A 27,768-nucleotide genomic window follows, 5' to 3' on the forward strand; every position below is an offset into this window, starting at 1 on the left:
AACAATGGTATACGTTTCCTTTTGTTCAGCAGTGAATGTCCATTAAGATACCTAAGTATGTAATGTAACAGTTTTACATCGTGCCACACGGCCATAACTGTAGAGGCATTCACTGATACCCCGTGGAAAGTCAGGGAATTACACGGGGTCTATATTTCTGCAGACCAACAGATGACTGTTCCCTTGGAGTGGACAAGAACTGCCACCCAATGTACATCCTCAGTCAGATGTGGCTCAAGAATCATTTGTCCAATCCCTACAGGTCACCAGGCAAGCGGTCAGTGAGGGATACATCCAGCGTGCTGGGTCACACAAGGACAGCAAGGTGAGTTTAGTGTTACGCCGCACTCAGCTATATTCCAGCTACATAGTGGCGATCTGTAAATAATCTTGTCGGGACCAGACAATTCATTGACCAAAAGCATGAGCATCGATCTACGTATTTGGATACGATGACATGTGTCAAATAATACGATGACATGTGTCAACTAAATCAGCGAGTCGCGTTAGCCGCCCCTTACGACATGCATGGGTCACTGAAGATCAGTTATAGCCCCGATCTTGAGCTTGAGGTGAAACAAAAGGCAGGTCGTTTAACGGTCAAACCAGCTAGTTGTGGTTTTAAAACCCCTGGAAAACATAATGAAAGTGATATAGGATTCGAACCCACGATCACTGGTTCCGGGCACGCCCAGGTGAAGCGGAAAGCTCCACCGTGAGCCACTCTGATCGCTTTACCCCACGACAGTAACAGCGAATATTCCATTGACATCACAACGTCAGAAAAAAGCGGTGACATTGTACCCATTGGGAGAATCGACCTCAGGTCTCCGAGTAGAAGAACAAAAGCTTTAACCTCCTGGCTTCGTCATAGTGATGTTCAAAAGAAATTTTTCGGAATCATTTAAGGGTTGTTCCTTAATCCAACTTTATTTACCATTTCCTCCCGTCTAAATCTTTTCGAATGTGCCATTATGTTCGTTTCAGGTCCATTGAGGATCTGTACCGAAAAAGATACATGCTCCGGTCGCTGAGAGCCATTCTGTCCAACACAGAGAAGATGATTAAAGCTGAGAGGTAAAGCACGCTTGGCACAGCGATAGCCATCACTACCTGACACCAACCTGCTGTTTCTGCAAATTTGACACGCCGATCTATCCACCTTAGGTTTAAATGCATTCCTATTTCGCATTTAAAGCAGGAGTATGTTTTTAGAATAACCGTGATCTCCTATTAAAACCATCAACTTCGCTGAAAATATTTTTATCACTTTGTAAATAACTAAGCATTCATCTTCCGTTTCATGTACGTGTGTGTAAAACCTAGCACTAATGCTGCCGTAAAATAGAGCAGGCGACCTCAGCCTGCAAATCATTTCCGTGTTAATGATCACAAACACGTCAACCACAGTTCCGCACAAAATGCTACTTCCTGTTTCACAGACAAAAGAAGAATCGCATTACGGAACAAAAAGCCTTCCGCAAGCTGCGGAAAATCCATTCCAGTGGGTGTACTGACGTCGGTTTTGTAGTGCTACCCTACTGAGACAATGTGGCACAGTAGATTCACTCCAGAACACCTGTCCGTGTTATATTCCCTTAGCTCCAGGGAGGGTAACGTCCTTTGGTGCCCTACGGCCTGGGAATAAACAGTGGTCAGCATTAATTAATTGGTGGAAGAAAATTCTTTAGAATTTCAGAATCTTACACAATATCGTCAAAATTTATGAATCTTACACGATATCGTCCAAATTTCTTAATTGTACACAACATCATCCGAAAGGAGCTGTCATTTTCTGTGATAGGTATGTTCTGCTCCGTAATGAATACTTTTTGTCCATCAAAAAATATTGCAAAGCTGGATTAACATTGCAACAAATATTCAGCACACCTGATGTAAATGTATTACGTCTAACAGCTATATATCTGTTAAAAATATTTAGCTTAAGATCTTCTTAATACAACGATGGTCACGTGAACATAACTGTATACCTTATAATACAATTGTACTATGGGCCATGAGGCCTGAAATACGGAATAAAGTTGATGATGATGTCATTTTCCATGCCGCATCTCTAGCCTCGAAAATGGCACTTTTCAGGATAATCATGACAGCAAAAGAAACGCAACTGTTTTAGTCACGTTTTTAAGTAGACATAAACATGGACGCTTACTTTATGAGATTTCATTTTTTCGAAACTTGCACTTCTTTTGCTGTTCAGAATAGTTTATCGTGACAGACACGACGCTTCATGTTATAAAGGGAATTGTCGCATTAAGGAGATACTTTTGTAACTTAAAATTTAGTTATTTTTTCCAAACCGCTTCATCTTTTACTGATTTCAAACGTAAAAACATCTAAGAAATTCCTCTGAGAAAAACGGGTTCTGCTAACATAGTGTGACGAGAACAAAGGCGTCTCTGATACTGTTGTACTGGGAATGTTGATTTTCAGCTTAACCACCTGTACAGAACATTATTTATGTCACATTAAATAGCTGAAATAGTGATCCACATAGTCTATATGCTGCTACCAGTGCTTGTGTTAAGCTTATATCCGAAACCATAAAACAAATTAGATTGACCAAATGGTGATTCCTGAGCTAGCTATAGAGCGACTTGTAAGATATAATTAATGCTAGTCCGAGGGCCGGAGACTACTCATTTTTTGTTGGGCTAGTGAAAATCCAAAGATGATTGTCGTCCTTAATGCCTAGCGTCTGAATTGAAGACAAGCATAATCATAAACTAACCATCAACGCTATAATCTGGGATTGAAAATGCATACATAGAAAACATATCTTCCTAGCGCAAGTGGTACAAGTTTTAACATCTCACGACCTGTGAAATAGGGTTTACTTGTTTTCTGGACGAATGGCTGAGGCTGTTGAAGGAATTGGTTGGCCGTTTGTTCCAGGAAGAGATCGTGCAACTTGAACCTAGGGTTCCACTGCCAGACCGACGAATACTCCTCCATAGCTGACCTGTACGACTTCCTCTCCAGCGACATAAGCCCGGGCAAGAGGAAGAGGACAGTGGACGACTCTCTCAACACATCGTGAAGTAAGTTACACGTTCTGCCAATGTGGCTGACCAACCACAATCATATCATAGATCTACTTATGTCGCTTTGAACAGTATTCCAGTTTATCGAGGGTCTACTAAAATTGTTGTGTGGGGAAAGTCACATAATAGGGCCAACCTTTTTCAAGCAAACCGAGGGTGGGTTATAAACCGATGTCAACTAAATTTATGGAAGCTTAATTCATATCACATCAGTGATTGAGTGCACTTAGTTGTACGCCGCTTCTAGAATTATTCCATCGAAATGCTGTGGAAACCAGAAATGATCTTCGGACAATGTACCCGTGTGGGGACTCGAACCTGGGTGTTCGGTGTGGAGCAAACGCTTTAACCACTAGGCTATCTCAACGCCCCAAAGGTCTCACAAGATTAAGATTGTGGTTTAAGTCTAAAATGCTCCGAGTGTCTTCCATGGTTTGCCTGCGCAATTCGACCCAATTCTCCGGAGCGGATTGCTTAAAGTTCATGATATACATTGTATTTACAAAAACCAAGATGAATGCGTTCTGACTGTCCAATATGTTCAAATCTCCAACTCTCTGAGCCGTATAGATGTAGAAGTTGTTTAATTTGTCAAATATTTATTTCATAATGGCAATCGATAGGCATATCTTATTTTGGAGAAAGACTTCAAACATAGCCTTGGAGGCGTGATCGGATAACAAAATCTGCCATTTCCACTAAAAAGAGCACCTAGATGAACATGTCACTTAACAATATCTATTCGGGTCCCAGAAATGTAAACTTCAATTCATTTCATACATAACCCTTTGAGAAAATTACAACTGTGGTCACATTTGTACTGTCAAACATATCTAAACAATTCTTCAAACATTCAACTTTTTCCGCAAGCGAGACAGGATCATCTGCATTCATGACAAGTAGTAATTGGATACACACACAAAATTGAAAATAAATAAATACAAACACACACAAAAAAAACCCAGGTACTTTATGTTCACATGGGAAACTCTCCAGATAACCTAAATAAAGGGCAAACAGAAATGGTCATAGGTTCTCCCCTTGTCTTACACAAATCGATTTGATTAAAATATTGATCAAAGCGGCGTCCAGGTTGTCCATCCACCCACTCACTCACGCTATGAGCGGTGCCGTAAGACATTGATTTTCATTGTCACCAGCATAACAAAAGGTATACAGTTTCCACAAATGTAATATATTTTATTGGAAAACATCAGATAAAATCTTCTCATTTAGCAATAAATGCGACACTGGTCCCATTAACTGTTAGATTTGACCAAACAATTGCAAAAGTTTACATACGCAACATATATGTATTTACTTTTGTAAAATGCCTAGAGTAACATAAATATTGTCACGTATGTACACCGTGGGTGGTCTCGCTTACGATCAATTGTTATTTTGCGTCTAAAAGGAATTTGTATCTTGTTTGAGTAACGAATCATTGGTGTTAATATGTCATTTACATTGGTTAGTTTACATTAACTGAAGTAACTGGACCCCTTTGAGTTAATTGAACCTCACCCCCACAACAAGCAGATGACTGGCGTGTGCAGGTAAATAGATAAATATCACGGGGTGAGATTCTATTACCATCCAATATTATACTTAATTTGTCCTCCAAGAGAAATTAAATACGAAACGTCACCTGTAACAGGTTCATTTGACGATCTGCGTATGAATACATCCAAGTGAACCAGAGTGATGGGAGAGGGAACGAGCGAAACCATTGTCATAAAAAACAAGCACATAAAGAGTAGTGCTGGCATTCATTGCTTTAATTCTGCAATGGATATGTTTCGCTGTTTGCTCCTGACATTTTAACCACACCTTTGTGTCGTTAGAACAAATCATGAACAAATTTAACTCATTTGCGGTGACCATTTTCTTTTAAGTGAAGGGATATGGAAGTAGTCCGACAATATTGACAACTCAGCAGTTAGCTCAAAACTTATCAAAAAAGGATATCTCCTTGGGGATATAGCTTGATCTTCTACAAGCGATATCTCCTCCGGAAACCGGTATTGCATGTTAAGATACCAGATGCAACTGAGTTGCATCAAATCCCTCTGGTCGTGGCTGGGAATCCCACCAGCCATGTTCTCGGGGTTTGCTGCGCTGAGGCTTCCCTGACCCCCGGCTAGGTCTGCACAATGGCGGCCTCCACTACAGGGCGAAAAGCTATGTATCTGCTATAAACAAAACGTACATGTATAACAGGATGATCAATACCAACACGGTGATACATTACTCCTGAAAAGCGTATCAGTAGTCAGTAGTCGAGATGCAAATGACACCAATGACATGTTATCTTCAGTCTGAGAAATCCTTTTTTTCGTCAGATCCATGACCCGGATTTTGTCGCGGTTTAGCAGCCGAAATGGAAACTGGTACGAGTAGAGACTTAAAAGACACCGCTCCACTGTCTCAGCGGCTGATGTATACATGTGTTTATGTTTCAGATGTCCACAGAGGGTTTGATACAGACAAGCAGGGGAGGAAGCAGAGCACCTTCACACACTAATACCTGTCACGTGACGCATTTTGTACAGATAAAAACAGGTTGTTTCACATTTCGACACGTATGTAATCCAATTTTGAAATAAACTGAACTGGAAGTGGAAGAAACAACAGACTTGTTGACGTCTTTGCAGCGAAACCCAGTGCATTCAGTCATTCCCAATCTCTTTAAAATACACGGTGACACCAGTAACCGTAAACAACGTTACAGGTATATCACGGTGACCTGTTGTCATTATGCTACAACAATGTTACAGCTATATCACGGTGACCAGTTGTCATTATGTTACGGTGATAAATGTTACGTCTCTGTCAAGGAGACTATCAGTAATGTAACAGCTATTTTACTGTGAATGTCGGCAATGTGAATACTATATCACGGTGCCTAGTAATCATCAATTTATAGCTATATTTCTGTACTCGTCTCCAGTAGAGACTGTTCAAACCCACATGTGAACACCAACTGCATCAGCTGTGACATAAATAGATCGCCAGGTCGTTCTGGACTATTCGTATGATCACGTGTCATTATACCCTGACGCTAAAATCGTTGCTCATGATATCAATCACTGGCTTGTCTGTCCAATACGCGATCATTCACAGGCCACAGTTATGTAGCCGTGTTTGGCAACCTGGCTCCCCTGTCCCACAACGAAGCACTCACGACACGTGTAGTCTCAACATGTGAGTTTGTTCACATTTGCTCTGGTCACCCAGCAGAGAATGGGTACCCGGTAGGTTGAGTCATACGACTCTTAACCTTCTAGCGCCTCCCAGGCACCCGGGATAACGATTAACATGCACATATGCGAGGATACAGACGTTTTATGAATATCTGTTATTGATGATAATGACAATATTGTTGAATGAGGCTTTGAAAAAAAAAACTAAAACAAAGCAAAGACGTCTCCAGTCAGCTGCGACATGCTGTATGTCTGCCACCAAAATCCATGAGTCGCCGAATAGGGAATTGGCAGTTATTTTTATTTACTGAATCTTTATCCCAACAGCTCATAATTACATTTGTGAGACGGACGGCGCTAAGTGTTGGTGCTGTGCTTTTCCCCCATGCGACTTAATTCGATCATTTTTGACAGGCAGCAAGAACCAAATTCTGGTTCATTTCCACTTTAAAGAAAGACTCTCGACGCAGTTTCTCGTATGATGTGACAGATGCATTGTGGGAGATGGTTGGACGCCAGGAAAACCTGCAGCGGTGCCACAGTAACGGTTAATGGCATCGGGGATATGTGCCAAGGGGCTGTCATACATGTTTAAATGTCTACATCACTTTTGGAGAACGCTTTGATTTTGTCCAAAAATTCCACATTATCAGTTAGATGCCCAAAGTTAATTAATCCCAACAACGTCAATGTTTTTGCATTTTTGCATTATCTTGGGATAACCTATAAATTAGAAACACATACAACTCGCTAAAATAGTATATATTCAAAAAAGAACTGGGATGGATTGAGCAGTTAAGCGAGCTTGATTCATGGTTTAAAATAAAAGATTGGTGTCTTTTTCTCCGAAATGAGTGAGTGAGTGACTTGGATTTATAACAGTTTGCAGTTGTATAGTATCGAGTCAGTTATGTTTACTGGAGTGAGTGAGTTGGGTTTTACGCCGCTTTTGGCAATATTCCAGTAATATCACGACTGGGGAGATCAGAAATGGGCTTCACACAATGTACCCTTATGGGGAATTGAACCCGGATCTTCGGCGTGCAGAGTGAACGCTTAAACCATAAGGCTACCTCACCGCCCTATTTCTTGGAGTAAAGCCCCGAGGGATGTAGATCTGACGTTGAATTCACAGGCGCCCATCGCGGGTTCGTAAAATCGATAAACTAAGTCCCGGTATATATATATATATACTATATATAAAGTATATATAGTAAGGGGGTTGGATAGTAAACCGGGACTTACTTTATATACTTTATATAGTAAGGGGGTTGGATAGTAAACTAGGACTTACTTTATATACTTTATATAGTAAGGGGGTTGGATAGTAAACCGGGACTTACTTTATATACTTTATATAGTAAGGGGGTTGGATAGTAAACCGGGACTTACTTTATATACTTTATATAGTAAGGGGGTTGGATAGTAAACCGGGACTTACTTTATATACTTTATATAGTAAGGGGGTTGGATGGTAAACCGGGACTTACTTTATATACTTTATATAGTAAGAGGGTTAGATGGTAAACTGGGACTTACTTTATATACTTTATATAGTAAGGGGGTTGGATGGTAAACTGGGACTTACTTTATATACTTTATATAGTAAGGGGGTTGGATAGTAAACTGGGACTTACTTTATATACTTTATATAGTAAGGGGGTTGGATAGTAAACCGGGACTTACTTTATATACTTTATATAGTAAGGGGGTTGGATAGTAAACCGGGACTTACTTTATATACTTTATATAGTAAGGGGGTTGGATAGTAAACTGGGACTTACTTTATATACTTTATGTAGTAAGGGGGTTGGATAGTAAACCGGGACTTACTTTATATACTTTATATAGTAAGGGGGTTGGATAGTAAACTGGGACTTACTTTATATACTTTATGTAGTAAGGGGGTTGGATGGTAAACTAGGACTTACTTTATATACTTTATATAGTAAGGGGGTTGGATAGTAAACTGGGACTTACTTTATATACTTTATGTAGTAAGGGGGTTGGATGGTAAACCGGGACTTACTTTATATACTTTATGTAGTAAGGGGGTTGGATAGTAAACCGGGACTTACTTTATATACTTTATATAGTAAGGGGGTTGGATGGTAAACTGGGACTTACTTTATATACTTTATATAGTAAGGGGGTTGGATAGTAAACCGGGACTTACTTTATATACTTTATATAGTAAGGGGGTTGGATGGTAAACTGGGACTTACTTTATATACTTTATATAGTAAGGGGGTTGGATAGTAAACTGGGACTTACTTTATATACTTTATATAGTAAGGGGGTTGGATAGTAAACTGGGACTTACTTTATGTACTTTATGTAGTAAGGGGGTTGGATGGTAAACTGGGACTTACTTTATATACTTTATATAGTAAGGGGGTTGGATGGTAAACTGGGACTTACTTTATATACTTTATATAGTAAGGGGGTTGGATAGTAAACTGGGACTTACTTTATATACTTTATATAGTAAGGGGGTTGGATAGTAAACCGGGACTTACTTTATATACTTTATATAGTAAGGGGGTTAGATGGTAAACTGGGACTTACTTTATATACTTTATATAGTAAGGGGGTTGGATAGTAAACCGGGACTTACTTTATATACTTTATATAGTAAGGGGGTTAGATGGTAAACCGGGACTTACTTTATATACTTTATATAGTAAGGGGGTTGGATAGTAAACTAGGACTTACTTTATATACTTTATATAGTAAGGGGGTTGGATAGTAAACTGGGACTTACTTTATATACTTTATATAGTAAGGGGGTTGGATGGTAAACTGGGACTTACTTTATATACTTTATATAGTAAGGGGGTTGGATAGTAAACTGGGACTTACTTTACATACTTTATATAGTAAGGGGGTTAAATGGTAAACCGGGACTTACTTTATATACTTTATATAGTAAGGGGGTTGGATAGTAAACTAGGACTTACTTTATATACTTTATATAGTAAGGGGGTTGGATAGTAAACTGGGACTTACTTTATATACTTTATATAGTAAGGGGGTTGGATGGTAAACTGGGACTTACTTTATATACTTTATATAGTAAGGGGGTTGGATAGTAAACCGGGACTTACTTTATATACTTTATATAGTAAGGGGGTTGGATAGTAAACTGGGACTTACTTTATATACTTTATATAGTAAGGGGGTTGGATAGTAAACTGGGACTTACTTTATATACTTTATATAGTAAGGGGGTTGGATAGTAAACCGGGACTTACTTTATATACTTTATATAGTAAGGGGGTTAGATGGTAAACTGGGACTTACTTTATATACTTTATATAGTAAGGGGGTTGGATGGTAAACTGGGACTTACTTTATATACTTTATATAGTAAGGGGGTTGGATGGTAAACTGGGACTTACTTTATATACTTTATATAGTAAGGGGGTTGGATGGTAAACTGGGACTTACTTTATATACTTTATATAGTAAGGGGGTTGGATAGTAAACTGGGACTTAGTTTATATACTTTATATAGTAAGGGGGTTGGATAGTAAACTGGGACTTACTTTATATACTTTATATAGCAAGGGGGTTGGATAGTAAACTGGGACTTACTTTATATACTTTATAAAGCAAGGGGGTTGGATAGTAAACTGGGACTTACTTTATATACTTTATATAGTAAGGGGGTTGGATAGTAAACTGGGACTTACTTTATATACTTTATATAGTAAGGGGGTTGGATGGTAAACTGGGACTTACTTTATATACTTTATATAGTAAGGGGGTTGGATGGTAAACTGGGACTTACTTTATATACTTTATATAGTAAGGGGGTTGGATAGTAAACTGGGACTTACTTTATATACTTTATATAGTAAGGGGGTTGGATGGTAAACTGGGACTTACTTTATATACTTTATATAGTAAAGGGGTTGGATGGTAAACCGGGACTTACTTTATATACTTTATATAGTAAGGGGTTGGATGGTAAACTGGGACTTACTTTATATACTTTATATAGTAAGGGGGTTGGATAGTAAACTGGGACTTACTTTATATACTTTATATAGTAAGGGGGTTGGATGGTAAACTGGGACTTACTTTATATACTTTATATAGTAAGGGGGTTGGATGGTAAACCGGGACTTACTTTATATACTTTATGTAGTAAGGGGGTTGGATAGTAAACCGGGACTTACTTTATATACTTTATATAGTAAGGGGGTTGGATAGTAAACTGGGACTTACTTTATGTACTTTATATAGTAAGGGGGTTGGATAGTAAACTGGGACTTACTTTATATACTTTATATAGTAAGGGGGTTGGATGGTAAACTGGGACTTACTTTATATACTTTATATAGTAAGGGGGTTGGATGGTAAACCGGGACTTACTTTATATACTTTATATAGTAAGGGGGTTGGATAGTAAACTGGGACTTACTTTATATACTTTATATAGTAAGGGGGTTGGATGGTAAACCGGGACTTACTTTATATACTTTATATAGTAAGGGGGTTGGATAGTAAACTGGGACTTACTTTATATACTTTATATAGTAAGGGGGTTGGATAGTAAACTGGGACTTACTTTATATACTTTATGTAGTAAGGGGGTTGGATGGTAAACTGGGACTTACTTTATATACTTTATGTAGTAAGGGGGTTGGATAGTAAACTGGGACTTACTTTATATACTTTATATAGTAAGGGGGTTGGATAGTAAACTGGGACTTACTTTATATACTTTATATAGTAAGGGGGTTGGATAGTAAACTGGGACTTACTTTATATACTTTATATAGTAAGGGGGTTGGATAGTAAACTGGGACTTACTTTATATACTTTATATAGTAAGGGGGTTGGATAGTAAACTGGGACTTACTTTATATACTTTATATAGTAAGGGGGTTGGATAGTAAACTGGGACTTACTTTATATACTTTATATAGTAAGGGGGTTGGATAGTAAACTGGGACTTACTTTATATACTTTATATAGTAAGGGGGTTGGATAGTAGACTGGGACTTACTTTATATACTTTATGTAGTAAGGGGGTTGGATAGTAAACTGGGACTTACTTTATATACTTTATGTAGTAAGGGGGTTGGATAGTAAACTGGGACTTACTTTATATACTTTATGTAGTAAGGGGGTTGGATAGTAAACCGGGACTTACTTTATATACTTTATGTAGTAAGGGGGTTGGATGGTAAACTGGGACTTACTTTATATACTTTATATAGTAAGGGGGTTGGATAGTAAACTGGGACTTACTTTATATACTTTATATAGTAAGGGGGTTGGATGGTAAACTGGGACTTACTTTATATACTTTATATAGTAAGGGGGTTGGATGGTAAACTGGGACTTACTTTATATACTTTATGTAGTAAGGGGGTTGGATAGTAAACTGGGACTTACTTTATATACTTTATATAGTAAGGGGGTTGGATAGTAAACTGGGACTTACTTTATATACTTTATATAGTAAGGGGGTTGGATAGTAAACTGGGACTTACTTTGTATACTTTATATAGTAAGGGGGTTGAATAGTAAACTGGGACTTACTTTATATACTTTATGTAGTAAGGGGGTTGGATAGTAAACTGGGACTTACTTTATATACTTTATATAGTAAGGGGGTTGGATAGTAAACTGGGACTTACTTTATATACTTTATATAGTAAGGGGGTTGGATAGTAAACTGGGACTTACTTTATATACTTTATATAGTAAGGGGGTTGGATAGTAAACTGGGACTTACTTTATATACTTTATATAGTAAGGGGGTTGGATAGTAAACTGGGACTTAGTTTATATACTTTATATAGTAAGGGGGTTGGATAGTAAACTGGGACTTACTTTATATACTTTATATAGTAAGGGGGTTGGATAGTAAACTGGGACTTAGTTTATATACTTTATGTAGTAAGGGGGTTGGATAGTAAACTGGGACTTACTTTATATACTTTATGTAGTAAGGGGGTTGGATGGTAAACTGGGACTTACTTTATATACTTTATATAGTAAGGGGGTTGGATGGTAAACTGGGACTTACTTTATATACTTTATGTAGTAAGGGGGTTGGATAGTAAACTGGGACTTACTTTATATACTTTATATAGTAAGGGGGTTGGATGGTAAACCGGGACTTAGTTTATCGATCTTTCGGACCCGCGGTGGACGCCTGTTGTTGAATTCTACAGGCTCCCAGTTGTGAACTGAAACATAACCGGAGTGAACAGGTATTCGACCCCACGACCCTAGTATTTTGACGAACCAATTGGTGCAACTCTGCACGGCACTTTAGACTGGGTCATTAGTTCTCCGTCTACTTCTTCAGTTCAAATTCAATCCTTTTTCTAAAATTAAGTTTCACAACATAAAACCTAAATCCTTAGAGTATAAATTGATAGTTGTGGTGAGGTAGAATTGTGGTTAACGCCGCCATGCCAAAGACCAGGGTTCCATTCCCCACATGGGTACAATGTGTGAAGCCCATTTCTGGTGTCCCCCGCCGTGATGTTGCTGCAACATTGCTTAAAGCGGCGTAAAACTAAACTCACTCAAACATTCACTTCTTCAACTTCCTAGTTTCTTTGGGATAGCCTAGTGGTAAAGGAGTTCGCTCGTCACGCTGGAGACCCTTGTTCTATTCCCCACATGGGTACAATGTGTGAAGCTCATTTCTGGAGTCCCTCTCCGTGAGACCCGTGAAGGTCCCGGAATAGAACAGGCCTTCAGCAACCCATGCTTGCCATAAAAGGTGACCGTGCTTGTCGTAAGAGGCAACTAATGGGATCGGGTGGTCAGACTCGCTGACTTGGTTGAAATATGTCATCGGTTCCCAATTGCGCAGATCGATGCTCATGTTGTTGATCACTGGATTGTGTGGTCCAGACTCGATTATTTACAGACCGCCGCCATATGGCTGGAATATTGCTGAGTGCGGCGTAAAACTAAACTCACTCACTCACTATCGCTCCGTAATATTGCTGGAATATGGCTAAAAACCGGCGTGGAACCACTCTGAGTCAGTCACTCTTTCGTTCGACATTTCTTATTTTAACAGTCTTCGAGTTCCATCCCGGCTGATCAGTGGGATGCGATAGTAATGCTCGAGGTGGTACATGACTATCTAGCTGTCAGATATAGAAACATTATCGTAGAAAATCTTGAAATACAAACCAGAGATTAAAGGTTCCCGGTACGAATAAGGGATGTAACCCTGCATGGCGATTTGCATCGCCCGACACCTGGATCATCTTTATCTCCAACAGGGGTGGTGAGGTAGCCTATTGGTTAAAGCGTCCGCTCGTCAAGCCGAAGGCCCACGATCGATTTCCCACATGGGCACAGTGTGTGAAGCCCATTTCTGGTGTCCCCTGCAGTGATATTGATGGAATATTGCTACATAAGGCATAAAATCAAACTCAGTCACTCACCCATAATTCAATGGTCGTACGCATTCCTAACATTCCATACAAATACGACGAGAATGTCTTTTCCTTACAAAATGACAAAAAACATGACTGGAGTGACTTTGATCTGGAAGGCGTCGTAACAGTATCACCTTTTGCAAAAGCTGCTTCGTCTTAGTGAGTGAATGTAGTTTATGCCGCACTCAGCAAAATTCCAGTTACATGGCGGCGGTCTGTAAATAATCAAGTCTGGACCAGACAATCCAGTGATCATCAGCATGAATATCGATCTTCGCAATTGGGAATCGATGACTTGTGCAAACCAAGTCAGCGAGCCTGACCACCCGATCCCGTTAGTCGCCTCTTATGACAAGCATAATCGCCTTTTATGGCAAGCATGGATTGCTGAAGGTTTATTCTACCGCGGGACCTTCACGAGTGTGCTTCGTCTTAACTAACCTAATAATACTCTACAATTCCCGAGTCGATTACAGTATCAAAACTGAAAGAAATTCTCTAATTAATCCTTGAATTGAAAGATATACATTTGGCAGAAATGTGAACATTTGACATCAAGCAGGAACATTTGAAAGACATAGATATAGAACCTAAAAGTTATCAAGCACCAAATCTTTCGGGAGCGAACGATGTACATGTATGTCTTGACAAATATCATCTTCTGTGATCCAGGGTGTTTTATCAAGACAAAGACCCTTGACACATCTGTCATCATATTAGTAGGACTAGGATGACACAATGTCATATAAAACAGCGGTTCCGTTCAATTACTTTAATCGTGAAGATTGCAAATCTTGAACGAGTACCGTCTCAGATACGATCCTTGAAGTTCCGGGTCTTCAGCAGCCCAGGCTTGTCGTAAGAAGCGACTAACGGAATCAGGCTAGTTTAGAGCCACCGTATCCCAGTTACGTAGAGCGGTGATCATGTTGTTGATCACTGGATCGTCTGGTCCAGACATGAATATTTACAGACCGCCACCATATACCTACAATATTGCTGAGTGCGGCCTTAAACAACCAACCACCAACCAGCCAGCCAGACAGTAGACTTTGGTATGAGTGACCTCGTTGGAGTGGCATATCTGGTCAAAATGTATACAAATTTCTAAGAATGAAGATTTTATGGATATCAACTTCTTTATGAGAGAACACAACGTTTCGGAGTTAATGCTTACTCCTTCATCAGGTGATTGAGAAAGGGATACAGAGGTGTATTTATATGTACAGGTAAAACAATAACAAAGTAATAAGTGGAATGAGTTAACGAAAGCTAGTATAAACAAGCACTGATAGGAAGCCGATAGTTAAGATAACAATGATGGAAGCCAACGACATCATCTTCAACCAGCTGAACCCTATCAACTCCCAAGCCCCATACGGAAGAGCCACCATCAAGATCCACAAGAACCCGCCCAAAGCCCGGATCCTAGTCTGCTCAAGAGGTTCAGTTTTCTACAACACCGCCCAGTTCCTCACACGTCTCCTCGCTCCACTTGGCAAAGATGGCAAGTCCTACATCAGCGACTCTTCATCCTTTGTCAACCAGCTGAAAGAATCCAACCCCACAGGCACCATGGTCAGCTACGACGTCGTGGACCTCTTCACCAACATCCCACTAGAAGAAGCCCTGGACATCCTTCGCAGCAAGTTAGCCAACCGGATAGATGACTTGGACACCCAGCTCACCATAGACAGCATCATCAACCTCGCCCGCAGCTGCTTTGACACCTCCTACTTCACATTCAATGGTAAGATATACAAGCAGATCCACGGTCTCCCCATGGGCTCACCTCTTTCTCCTCTCATTACAGAAATCTTCATGACCTCCTTCGAGGTAGCAGCCCTCTCCACAGCTCCGTTCCAGCCCCTCTGTTGGTACCGCAAAGTCGACGACACCTTCACCACCATCGCCTATGACAACGACCCCAATGAGCTCCTCAACCACCTCAACGACCAACATCCAAGAATCAAGTTCACCATGGAGACTGAGACCAACCAACACCTGCCCTTCCTTGATGTATCCCTCCACACCACAGACGATGGACTTAGAACCTCAGTATACTGCAAGCCGACGCACACCGACCAGTACATCCACTACAACTCCTGCCACCACCCTCAGATCAAGCAAGCTATCATCGCCACCCTTACCAGACGTGCCAAAGCCCTCTGCCACCCCGATGCCCTAAACAATGAACTGGACCACCTCAGAAAGACATTCACCACACTCAACGGGTACCCTCCCCAGCTCGTCACAGCCACCATCAACAAGACCCTTAAGGACCGAGAACCCCGCCCCAAACCTTCTCCATCACCCATCAGAGTAACCATACCCTACTTTGGCCCCATCAGTCATCAAATATCACGCCTCATCAAGACCAAAGCCAGCATCGATGTCACCTTCTCCAGTGACAAGACCATCAAGACCTACCTAAAAGCCAACGGTAAAGGACCCAGCTGTGAACACCCTAACCCGAGAGGATGCATCCACCCTAACCCGAGAGGATGCATCTACCAGATCCCTTGCAACTGTGGCGACCTATACATTGGAGAAACGCTGAGACCAATCAACACCAGAATGAAGGAACATCAGACCTCAGTCAGGAAACTCGACCAGAAATCGGCCATCTCTGAACATATTCTCAAGAACCCTGAACACTCAATTCGATGGGAGGACACTAGGATACTATCTACCAACAACAACAACTGGCGCCAAAGGAAACTGCAAGAGGCCATCGAGATCCGGAGACAGAAACCAGCCATCAACCGCGACCAAGGAGTGTATCTACCAAGTGCCTGGGACTTATTGATAAATTAATCTCATCTACCTGTGTACATTCTATCTATGTAATTCATGTATAGCCTATCTACCCGAGTACATACTTGTGTTTGTACATCACCAACCCTCATGTAAACATGCTCACCCCCCATCGTGTGTTATGTACATCATCCTATCATGCGTAATGTATCACCATTGGCTTCCATCCTTATCCCCAATCATGTTATGTAAACATATCCAATCAACTGTAATGCATTACCGTTGGCTTCCATCATTGTTATCTTAACTATCGGCTTCCTATCAGTGCTTGTTTATACTAGCTTTCGTTAACTCATTCCACTTATTACTTTGTTATTGTTTTACCTGTACATATAAATACACCTCTGTATCCCTTTCTCAATCACCTGATGAAGGAGTAAGCATTAAGTCCGAAACGTTGTGTTCTCTCATAAAGAAGTTGATATCCATAAAATCTTCATTCTTATGTATTTACACTTCTAAATGACATTCAAAGACTTTATACAAATTTCTCTTTTTTTCTATGCGCCGGATCCTATTCCTATTCAGGAAATGATTGGTTAATTGTTGTTTAACTAGCATTCAATCTACATGGCAGCGATCTGTATATAATCTAGCTTGGACCAGACAATCCAGTGAGCAACAGCATGAGCATCGAGTGCAATATGGTGACACTGTAAAGAAATATTACAAAGCCCATTTCAAACCTATGGGCAGTGCGCGAAATAGTCACTAGCACGTTAGCCTGTTGCTAGTTAACATCAACACGGGTCAGTAAATCTCCAAGTCACTAGTCCGACTGGCTAGGTGAATTTCATGATTTTTAATAAAATATTTCACTCGCGCCAAATGCTTTGTTAAGACATAATGACTTAAATCATGCAAGATTATGGCCTGATAAATGACAGCACTTTAACTTTCTGTTGCCCTTTGCTTAGTTTCTGAAATCAGATTTTGGGCAAGTGAATTATTTGATGGGCTAGTAACTTTCAGGCGTAGTTAGTCCGACTGGCTAGCAAAATTTGGAAACGATTTCGCTTATGGTGACTCAAACCAGGGTTTCTGACGTGACGAATAAAGTCTTAACAAATAGAATGAAACTTGTCGGAATAACTTATTAAAACATGTAACTCAGAAATCGAATCCAAATAAAACCCATAATGATTCTGAAATTACTGCGTGGTATGTGATTCCGGACAAATGAAGTCTGGCTGACGCGTAAAATCATATTGACGAGATCATGGCGACCAAACCAGGAAATGTCAATTTTTGTGGAGGTTATAGACTACGACATGCCTGATATGGTGTTTACTTAGGAACAGAAATGCCAGCTTCAATTTGAAAGGGTAATCTTTGACGATCACGAGACGGTACCATGGGATCCCTGTAAGCTCTGCTTTAATACAAGAGAACGCAAGGCTATTCATTCAACTGCACATGATAAGACGGCGAGACACAGCGGATGTATGGGTCAAACCCCTCGACTGAGAGTTATCTCCCTCATCGTATAGTTTCTCTAGAGAGAGAGAGAGGAGGAGTCAAGTGCTTAAAACCGCCGCTCGTCTTTCCGAAGACACGGGTACGACATCCCTCGTTGGGTACAATGTAAGAAACCAGTTTCTGGTGTCCCCCGCCGTAATATTGCTAAAACCGGCGTAAAACCATACACATTCACTCACGTACACGATTCATTCATTGGTTCAATAATGACATTAACATCAACGTCCAGTTGATAGTGTATGGAGAGGTATCAGTGCCAAAATGCAAATAACTTTAAACGTCTACTCAGACAACACAGTTAGGTAGAAGATGTTTTGATCTTGGGTCGTAATGTTAGGAGGAAATATCGATTTGGTTTGGGTTTGTTGTTTTACAAGTCTCTCGTTTCTGATACGTTAACAAGTACATATGAACTCCGTTACATCATTCTTGACGTGCATATTCAAAACAACTGACTTCTGTGGGGTTATTATATTTTTAGAGATTCAAACATAAAAACCTTGAGTGCACTTTGAACAAGTCCGCAAAAAGCATTGACATACAATGAGCACTGATTTTTACGTCTCTACGTCCATTAGCTCAACAGATATTTCTTAAATACCAAGAATCGTCATATGTTTACCCTGAAAAATGAATTGCATCACTGTCGTTATACGAGGTGATGCAGTTGTACTTGAAATTGGGCCATTCTCATTCATATCAGCAGGCTTTAACAGTCATTATAGGCACGCTTCACTAGCCCGTGTGAAATCATCGCCGTCAAAACTAGTACTTTTTTCCTGTACAAGGGAAGCAAAGGGCGCTGGTGAGTGAATTTAGATTTACGCCGCACTCAGCGGTACTCCAGCTATATGGTGGCGGAGAGAAAATAATCGAACCTGGACCAGACAATCCAGTGATCAATAACATGAGGAAAATCGACCTGCGCAATTGGGAACCTATGACGTGTCAACCAGGTCAGCGAGCCTGACCACCCGTTCCCGTCAGTCGCCTCTTACGACAAGCACAATCGCCTTTTGTGGCAAGCATGGTTTGCTGAAGGCCTATTCTACCCCGGGACCTTCACAGGGGGCAGAAATAGCGTTTGATTCCACACGAGTGGAGCACAACAGGTAACATACTGTTTAAGGCTCCATACAGGAGGAGCACCAGTTATGAGTTATGTTTGCAGCACAGGGGCTTGTATCGCTTTGAAACGGCGTTCAAAAGACATATAGATGTATAGTGAGTGAGTGAGTTTGGTTTTACGCCGCTTTTAGCAACATTCCAGCAATAGTACGGCGGGGGACACCAGAAAATGGGCCTCACATATTGTACCCATGTGGGGAATCGAACCCGGGTCTTCGGCGTGAAGAGCGAACCATTAGGCTACCCCACCACCCCTATAGATGTATAGACCCTACCCTAGTACTATATAAAAGGATCTATACATCTATATGTATTTCGAACGCCGTTTCAAAACGATACAAGCCCCTGTGGTTTGCAGTGCAAACGTACAGATGAATTTTACTTAAACAAAAGCATGAAACCAATACCATGAAATTAATATTGCGAATCCTCATACTTTTACCTTGCCAACTGAACATTTAAATCTCAGAATTTTATCCAGTTTAAAATACAAGTTGTATAACAAATGATTATAGTTTCGAATCGGTGTTATTAGTAATTATTACGGAGGGTATACACATGAAACACAGAGGCAAGTAGGGTGGGTCGAAGTTAATGTTCATCATGGACCGCACGTGCATTTGTTTCACTGTTCCAACTACTGCGCTCACTCCCTTGTAATCCACACCAATCATAGCGATTTTAATATATGATCGCTTGTTAAACTTTTGTTCTGAGATGAATGAAATTCTGAGATTTTAATGTTCAATTGGCAAGGTAAAAGTATGAGAATTCGCAATCTTAATTTCACTTTGAAAATCATCATAGACTATTACAGTCTAGGCTCCTAACAACAGTTAACATTGTTTAAGGCTCCATGGAGTAAAATGGTTGAGATTCTACGCGCACGTCTCCCGAACGTATCCGAATGGTATTTAGCGTACGATCGCTTCCGGGTGATGCACACGGCGTACGTACAGCCATGACAACGGTGCGTAAACAGTCGCTGATAATAGTGTTTTGACATTATTCAAGGATGTTATCTTGCGGAAATATTAGCTAATGGTAACCATGTCAACAGAAACCCCAAAGCGTATATACTGCAGGTCAAATAACTGTGTTATATGCTGATTTTTGTTTGTGGAGAGATCTGTGTCGGTGACCTGAATATTTAGAAAGTCCCTCCGATCCCTAAGTAGTTGTCTGATGACTTGTCCGTTGTCTGATTGGTTAAATCTATTTAACCATCTCGCATTTGATTGGACTGTCATCGGTTGCTCAAAGGCTACCTGATGCGACCTTCTACTAGGTTTTGTTAGACTCAGTGGTGGAGTGCAACGAAATACACTGAGACGAAGTTTACTTAGACTGTCATATCCCCGTACTTATATGCTATACTTGTACCTAAAGATGGGATTGTATCTTCTCGTGCCGCATGCGTCAACTGATGAAGTTCCTTTAAGATAACTAGTAGGACACTAGTATTTCTTGAACCATACGAAGATGTCGTAAATAAGTTTTTGCAAAGGTTTTGACAATTGTAGTCAAGTTTCCTGGGACATATACTACAAATCAAAAGTTTAGACTCACTTAAAGCACTCACTACGTTATGAACATATGTATGGTTACATCGAAACTGATTTGTCCACCATCTTGTGGGAAGCAACTGCAAGCCTTATGCAGATAAATTGCACGAGCATCATGCAGCATTTTGTTGAAAACGATGTGCAAATAGTTTGCATGTGAACAACTTCGTTTTGGTGTAAAGTCTTGTGAAGAATTCGCCAATTTTAATTGAGTTTCATCATTCACTGTACTCATTACAAGTCTTTCCAACGTTACGAGTTTGTTTTACAATACACCAGTTCATGTACAAACACTGTTAAACAGTACCTTTAAACAGAATGGAATATTTTGCTAAGTCGCTACATGTATCCCAGTGATTCTAAACTTGTGATGGGTAGTATATGTATGCAAGTTCAGAACATAGTTTGGAAGAAGCCCATGAACAGAGGCTATTAAACGTATAGAATGCCAAGGCTAACGTCTGCACAACGTAATGAAGCCATTGGGATGGTCCGTGGGCTATGTCTCGACAACTGGTTGAACATTTGCACTGCCACTGAAGCACCGTTTCTGCACCGGTGAGACGCTACCAGAACACAAATGACGTCATTGATCGGCCTCGTTCTGGACGTCTACGTGTAACAACGCCAGGACAGGACAGATGGAAAAGGGTGACCCATCTCTGCCACAGGTTTCAGACTGCAGTGATGACTGCCCGGATCATCCCAGGACTTCGCCGTATCCACCTCAACACAGTTCGACAACGTTTACGTCATCTTGGGATCAGGCCACGACGTCCCGCCATACGACCTATCCTGACACAACGTCATCGACAAGCTCGCGGAATGTGGTGCCGAAATTATGCCCGCAGACCCATGTATTGGTGGAGAAGTGTTTTTACTGAAGCCAGGTTTAACATTTCCCACAGTGATGAACGTCAACTTGACTATAGACGCGTGGGAGAACGTTATGCACAGGCCTGTGTCTTGGAGAGGAGTCGCCTTGGTGCTGGCTCCGTGATGTTTGGGGTGGAATAATAACACGGTTGAGAACTCTTTTGGTGATTGTTCAGGGCAACTTAGCTGGTGCTGGCTACAGGGATCAGATTCGTCGACCTGTGGCAATTACTTTTCTGCGACGTCATGGCCCTGGGAACATTCCAACAGGACAATGCTCTCCCTCATACGGCAAGGGTGGCTATGGATTTCTTGCAACACTACAACGTTGACTTACTGCCTTGGCCTGCAAATTCACCGGATCTCACCCTGATAGAGCATGTTTGGGACGAGATGGATCGACGTCTGCGCCGTCTTCCTCATCCGCCAGATAACGTCCTTGACCTTGTAACAGAACTTGCGAGAATCTGACGTGACATCCTACGAGGCTTCCTTGGACGTTTGATAAGCTCTATGCGTCGTCGATGCACTGCTGTTCTCATTGCCGATGGTGAATATACCCGTTATTGAGCTTGTGACATGGTCGTTTGTCCACGGTGCCGCTTGTGGACTCGTGACGTCATTGTGATTGACTTTTCAATCCCGTTAGTCGCCTATTACAAGCATAGTCGCATTTCATGGCAAGCATGGATTGTTGAAGGCCTGTTCTACCCTGGACCTTGACGGGTAAAACACTCGACTAGGTCAAGGAAACAAAAAAGATCAGGAAACAAGTACTGACAGTGTTGTATTGCAAAACAGGCCGGATTATCTAACGTGTTCTGCCGTCAAATCCACAATACCTCTACCATATATAAACTTATATGGAACTTAACACTTGAGTAAGTACTGGGACGACTTATTTGAAATGTTAAAACAGTCAACCTTCACATCAAGGTGCTTATACATATCAGAACTGGTTGACAGATTGTCTGATCTAAAAATTCAATAATGGAAGACAAAAAAAATCCAAATGAATAATCATCTTTTACAATAGCTGATTTAAAAAAAAATTTAGTAATGACTTACAAAACCTCACAAACTGTGGCCTGAACATTTAACAAGTCAAATGATACATGCTTGGTAATCTGAACAGGAAATATCGCTTTTCGCTTTTTTCAGCAATATTGACTGACCCTTAAAATGGGCTTCACACAGTGAGGAATCGAATCCGAGTCTCGCATGAGCAATTTGAACATTTCTTCAACTTCTATACACAGTAAACTATATTCATAAGGTAGACGCACCGACACATATTACGGCATCTTATTTGGTCAAGGCCATTTGATGCACATTTTAGTCAGAGCTGTATGAGCTACCACAACAATGAACTGTATTTCTCTTTGAGCTCTTTATAAACCAGTACTCCAAGCTGTGAATGGTTACATTTTTCTTTCTGCTAACCTTTTAAAAAAAAATGATAATAAGCAAAAGAATATCTAATCTGTTCTCATCCCACGAAATCAAAAACTAAACATTCTTAAGGGGTCAGAAGTGTTTTAATGTCAAAAACTGATTTGGAGAAAAGTGACTTGTGAAACAGAAAGGAATAAAGTGATGATAAAGGATAAGAAATGGTGAAACTGTGAAACTAGAGATTGCTTCTTTTCTAATCTGGTTAGCTTCATGACAAGGTTAGTGAAACAAATGTTTGAACATTGTAGGTTCTATGTCTATGTGGATGATATTGTGTGACATGTCTTGTAAAATGAGATATATAATGAATATTGTAATGCTATCCATCTACGACTGCCATAACACTGAGTAAGTGAATGTGTGAGTGCGGACCTTTGATTACATGATTAGGAGGAGAGATCAATATCATACACTCAAAAACGCTTACCCCTTCATGGAAAATCACACGCAATGTTACGAGTTAAACCAAAGTTACTAAACCAAGGTTTTGAAACATTGGCAAGTGTGGGTTCTAAACTGATGTTAACTAAATGAATAGAATCTTAATTTATATCATGATTATAGTGAGTGAGTGCGTGCGTTTAGTTTTATGCCCCTTTTAGCAATATTCCAGCAATATCATGGTGGGAACACCAGAAACTTTGCCTCACACATTGTACCCATGTGGGGAACTGAACCAGGTCTTTCACAAAATGAGCGAAACTAAGCGAACCCCACAGCCCTCATGATTACAGAATGACATCACATCCTATTGTTCTTAACAACGCTTCACACTCATGGAGTGACCCATCATAACCCGGAAATAACAAAGCCCACTTGTGAAATAACAAGAACTACCCCTAAACAATGATCCAAGGATGTTTCATCACAGGTGTACATGACAGTTTAACTGACCAATAAGGGCTGACGATGGTTGGGAAACGGGTATTCTAATCATACGATGAGAGAAAATTCCACAAAATTTGCCCCGCTTTTTTCAACCAATCACTGCAGCACATACTTCTGTAAAGTCTAACAATTCAACTGCAACTCCACGCTGTGTTGCATTTATCATACATTAGAGCAGAGACAATCTAAGGCATTGTTCCTATATGAGCCAAATCTGTCATCAGGTACTGTATAGTTGTTTAATGTTAGTTTCTATTATCTCTTGCTTCGAGAACTTCTGCGTGTTGCTGTTGTAACCGCCCTCTGACTGCGAGATCGGGTACTAACAGACACCTCGGCAATCTCCTCTTCACCGTCCACTGGAGGGTCAGCATCGCCAGCCCCGACTGCAGCTGCGGAAGACTGCAACATGACAATATATAACATACATAGAAGGTGTTGCTTAATGCAGAACTCAGCAATATTCCAGCTATATGGCTACAGTCTGTAAATAATGGAGTCTGCTGTAGACAATCTAGTGATCAACAACATGAGCATCAATCAACACAAATGGGATATGATGATGTGTCAACGAAGTCACTGACCTGAATCACCCGATCCGATTTGTCAGCTCTCGCAAATAAGGGTTGCTGGAGATTAATTCTAACCCGCATCTTCATGGGTCAAGATACAGAGAAAGAGTTGCTATTGCTAGTGTTTCGTAGGTTAATTGTTTAAAGCCACTCTCAGCAATACCTAGCACTATGGAGATCTTTAGTAAGGTGACCACTGACCAGTCTAAATTGGCACCATTTGAATCTAAGGAGGTAACTCAGGTCTGTTTAGCTGAGAAAATCAAAGCATCATGATGGCTTCACATATATTGCACTTTCCTTTCAGTGTGAGAGATTTTTAAACAGGTATTATCTAACTAAAAAAATGCATGTTGTTTCAAATGAGGAATATATCTTTGCACATGTAAGTGCACCCTTTTCTTGACAATATTTCAGTTTGATGGTGGCATCTGAAAAACCAAGCATCGACCTAACAGTCCAGTGACTGATATCATGAGCACTGTTTCAAGCAATTGGTGAGTAAGTAAGTTTTGGATTTACGCCACTTTTAGCCATATTCCAACAAAGTCATGGCACGAGGCACCAGATATGGACTTCACAGATTGTACCCATGTGGGGAACCAAACCCGGGTCTTTGATGTGATAAGCGAACACTTTAACCACAGGTTACCCCACTGACCAACTGCAGCAAGGATGACCACCCTGATACAGCTGCTGATGTTATAGTGATATGGTGTCCTTACATCTGACCACTGACATTTATTGTATACCAATCATTGTTTATGACATTTGTGTTGTTTGGTATACTCACTGATGGTTTAATGTTCCAAGGTTTTACTCGGGGCGCTCTGTAAAGAGGAGAACGTAACATAAATAAGGAGTTTGTACTTTCAAGTTCAGGTGACAGAAAGGGAAAATATGGGTACTGAGAGCCTATATGGTTGAGTCAGAAACAGCAAGTGAGTGAGTTTAGTTTTATACCGCACTCAGCAATATTTTAACTATATGTCCAGGATCTGTAAATATTCAAATCTGGACTAGACAAACCAGTGATCAACAGCATAAGCCTGAGTCACCAGCATCTGGTCACATTAGAGGTGGCTTGAGTAACAGAACTGTACTCACGGTTTGTCTGGAGAGAACATATAGACAATGTCATCTCGAGGCTTGCTGCGACCTCGACGCACTGGAGAGCCTGAGGTTGCTGAAACACATATCATTATTATGTGAATGGAATAAAATTTAAACACACGTCAGTAATTTAAGTCATATCATCACCAAACAATACAATACCTTTTAGACTACAATATCTGTCAACAAAGGACAGTTAAAGAACTAGTCTCTCACTCATTTACATTAAAACAATGAAACAAAACCACAAAAATGGATTACACATTGCCAACAAAAGAAGCTAGGTCACCATACTATGGACTATGGGAATAAAGACAAGGCTTGTCATGAATCCGACTGTTGAGTGAGAGAGTGAGGGAGTATTGTTTTTATGCAGTTTTTGCAAGCTTCCAGCAATATCACAGCAGGGAACAACAGCAATGGTCTTCACACATCGTACCCATACAGGGAATAGAACCTGGGTGTATGGTGTGACTAATGAACACTTTAACCACTAAGCTATCCTACCACTCCTCATGCATTTGATGCAAGTCTTTTAAGACAATCCTGTTAAGGACTGATACTTGGTCAGTTTGGGGGTTACAATCCTGCCTGTAGGAAAGTGATAGAGGAATGAAGTGAAAGGAAATTTTATTACTCACATAGTCGATTGAACCTGGAGTCTTTCCTAAACGATTAAGTCAATAAAAGTGTGTAATCATGTAACTTTAATGAACTTTTCAATCCTGATACAAAATTTTACTCTGAATACTCTCAGTTTTGTTCATTACACTGTGTCATAAGCATGAGCAGTACTCACCATCCTCTGATATATCAGGATACACACGAACAGGGACCGCAGTTGGGATCGGGGATGGAGGTATCAGTGTGATGTTCTGCTCCCCAGCGAACGTGATGTTGCTAAGGACATCTGAAGTCAAAGCAGAAATACAGTATACAGTATGAAAAGCAAACACCCACATCCACACAAAGAAAAAAAATAAAGAGAATTGGGCTACACACATCCAAAGACAACAACGTCAAATGCTATGGCCTTGGCCTTGCAAATGTTGATAGTTTTTATAAAACAGAAGACACTCAAATTTGTCTTTAAGCTTGAAAGGTTATACCACAGATCTACTTTGGGGACATAGTGAGTACATGATTTAGGGAGGGGTTATAGTGAGTGAGTTTAGTTTTATGCTGCACTCAGCAATATTCCAGCTATATGGTGGCAGTCTGTAAAGAATCGAATCTTTACCAGACAATCCGGTATCAAAAAGCATGAACATCGATCTGCGCAATGAGGAACCAATGACGTGTCAATGAAGTCAGCAAGCCCGACCACCCGATCCCATTAGTCGTCTCTAACAACATAGTCACCTGTTGTGGTAAGCATGGGTTGCTGAAGACCTATTCTGTTTAGTATCTTCACAGGTCACATACAGGAACATGGAACAATATATAGTTTACAACAACTAGAAAACATCTAGCAGTTCTCACTGGCACTAACTAGCAAGCACTGGATGCTGTTCTTATCACTGGTAGTCATTGATAGAGAGTGAGTGAGTGAGTTCTATGTCACGCTCAGCAATATTCCAGCTACAAGGCGGTGATTTGTAAGTAACTGAGTCTGGTCCAGAAAATCCACTGATCAACTGGGCATCGATCTATGCAACTGAGATACGATGACATGTGTCAACCAAGTCTGCAAATCTGACCACCTGATCCCGTTAGTTGCCTCTTACGACAAGCATGGGTTACTGAAGACCAATTATAACCCAGATGGGCAAGTGTAGTCATAGCTGCATATTGCAGTCTCATCACTCAATCTGACAACATGCTTCTGTTCACCCAGTCAGTGGGTACCCGGTAGGACGAGACTTGCAGGTAGTATGGATTGTATGATTCCTTGAGAGCTGAGAACTAGAGAGCAATCTGACCTGATGGTCACTGTATTGATGGTTTCATGCATTAAGTCAGTGAGTGACTGCATACACTTTTATGCCGCTTTCAGCAATATTCCAGCAATATCATGGCAAGTCATGCATTAAATGAGTGAGTTAAAATTTAAAGTCACTTCGGCAGTATTTGAGCCATATCGTGACTATCATGCATTGAGCATGCACTCTATTCATTACTGCTATTGTTTGGTTAGATTCTGAGTAAAGTGAAACTATGCAATAGTTCTTATCACTTTG

General features: G+C 40.5%; 2 protein-coding genes across 3 annotated transcripts in view; one reads left to right on the plus strand and one right to left on the minus strand.

Annotated features, from left to right (window-relative positions):
- The window catches only part of LOC137262147 (uncharacterized), a 42,295-nt gene extending 36,603 nt beyond the window's left edge, over nt 1-5,692 (plus strand). The window contains exons 4-7 of the mRNA XM_067799929.1: nt 164-325; nt 988-1,077; nt 2,917-3,062; nt 5,528-5,692. Coding sequence (XP_067656030.1) covers nt 164-325; nt 988-1,077; nt 2,917-3,061 — 397 coding nt within the window. The 3' untranslated portion in view covers nt 3,062; nt 5,528-5,692. The remainder of the gene's footprint in view (nt 1-163; nt 326-987; nt 1,078-2,916; nt 3,063-5,527) is intronic.
- A 17,384-nt stretch (nt 5,693-23,076) lies between these two features.
- The window catches only part of LOC137260957 (condensin-2 complex subunit D3-L-like), a 38,022-nt gene continuing 33,330 nt past the window's right edge, over nt 23,077-27,768 (minus strand). Inside the window, exons 42-45 of one of the 2 annotated variants that reach the window (XM_067798532.1) lie at nt 26,388-26,498; nt 25,583-25,661; nt 25,269-25,305; nt 23,077-24,305 (exon numbers count right to left, since the gene is read on the minus strand). In XM_067798532.1, the coding sequence (XP_067654633.1) occupies nt 24,159-24,305; nt 25,269-25,305; nt 25,583-25,661; nt 26,388-26,498 (374 nt within the window). In that variant the 3' untranslated portion in view covers nt 23,077-24,158. The remainder of the gene's footprint in view (nt 24,306-25,268; nt 25,306-25,582; nt 25,662-26,387; nt 26,499-27,768) is intronic. The other variant, XM_067798531.1, reaches the window with a different exon arrangement.

Source organism: Haliotis asinina, chromosome 14 (genome assembly GCF_037392515.1).
Source record: "Haliotis asinina isolate JCU_RB_2024 chromosome 14, JCU_Hal_asi_v2, whole genome shotgun sequence".
Classification (NCBI taxonomy): Eukaryota; Metazoa; Mollusca; class Gastropoda; order Lepetellida; family Haliotidae; genus Haliotis; species Haliotis asinina.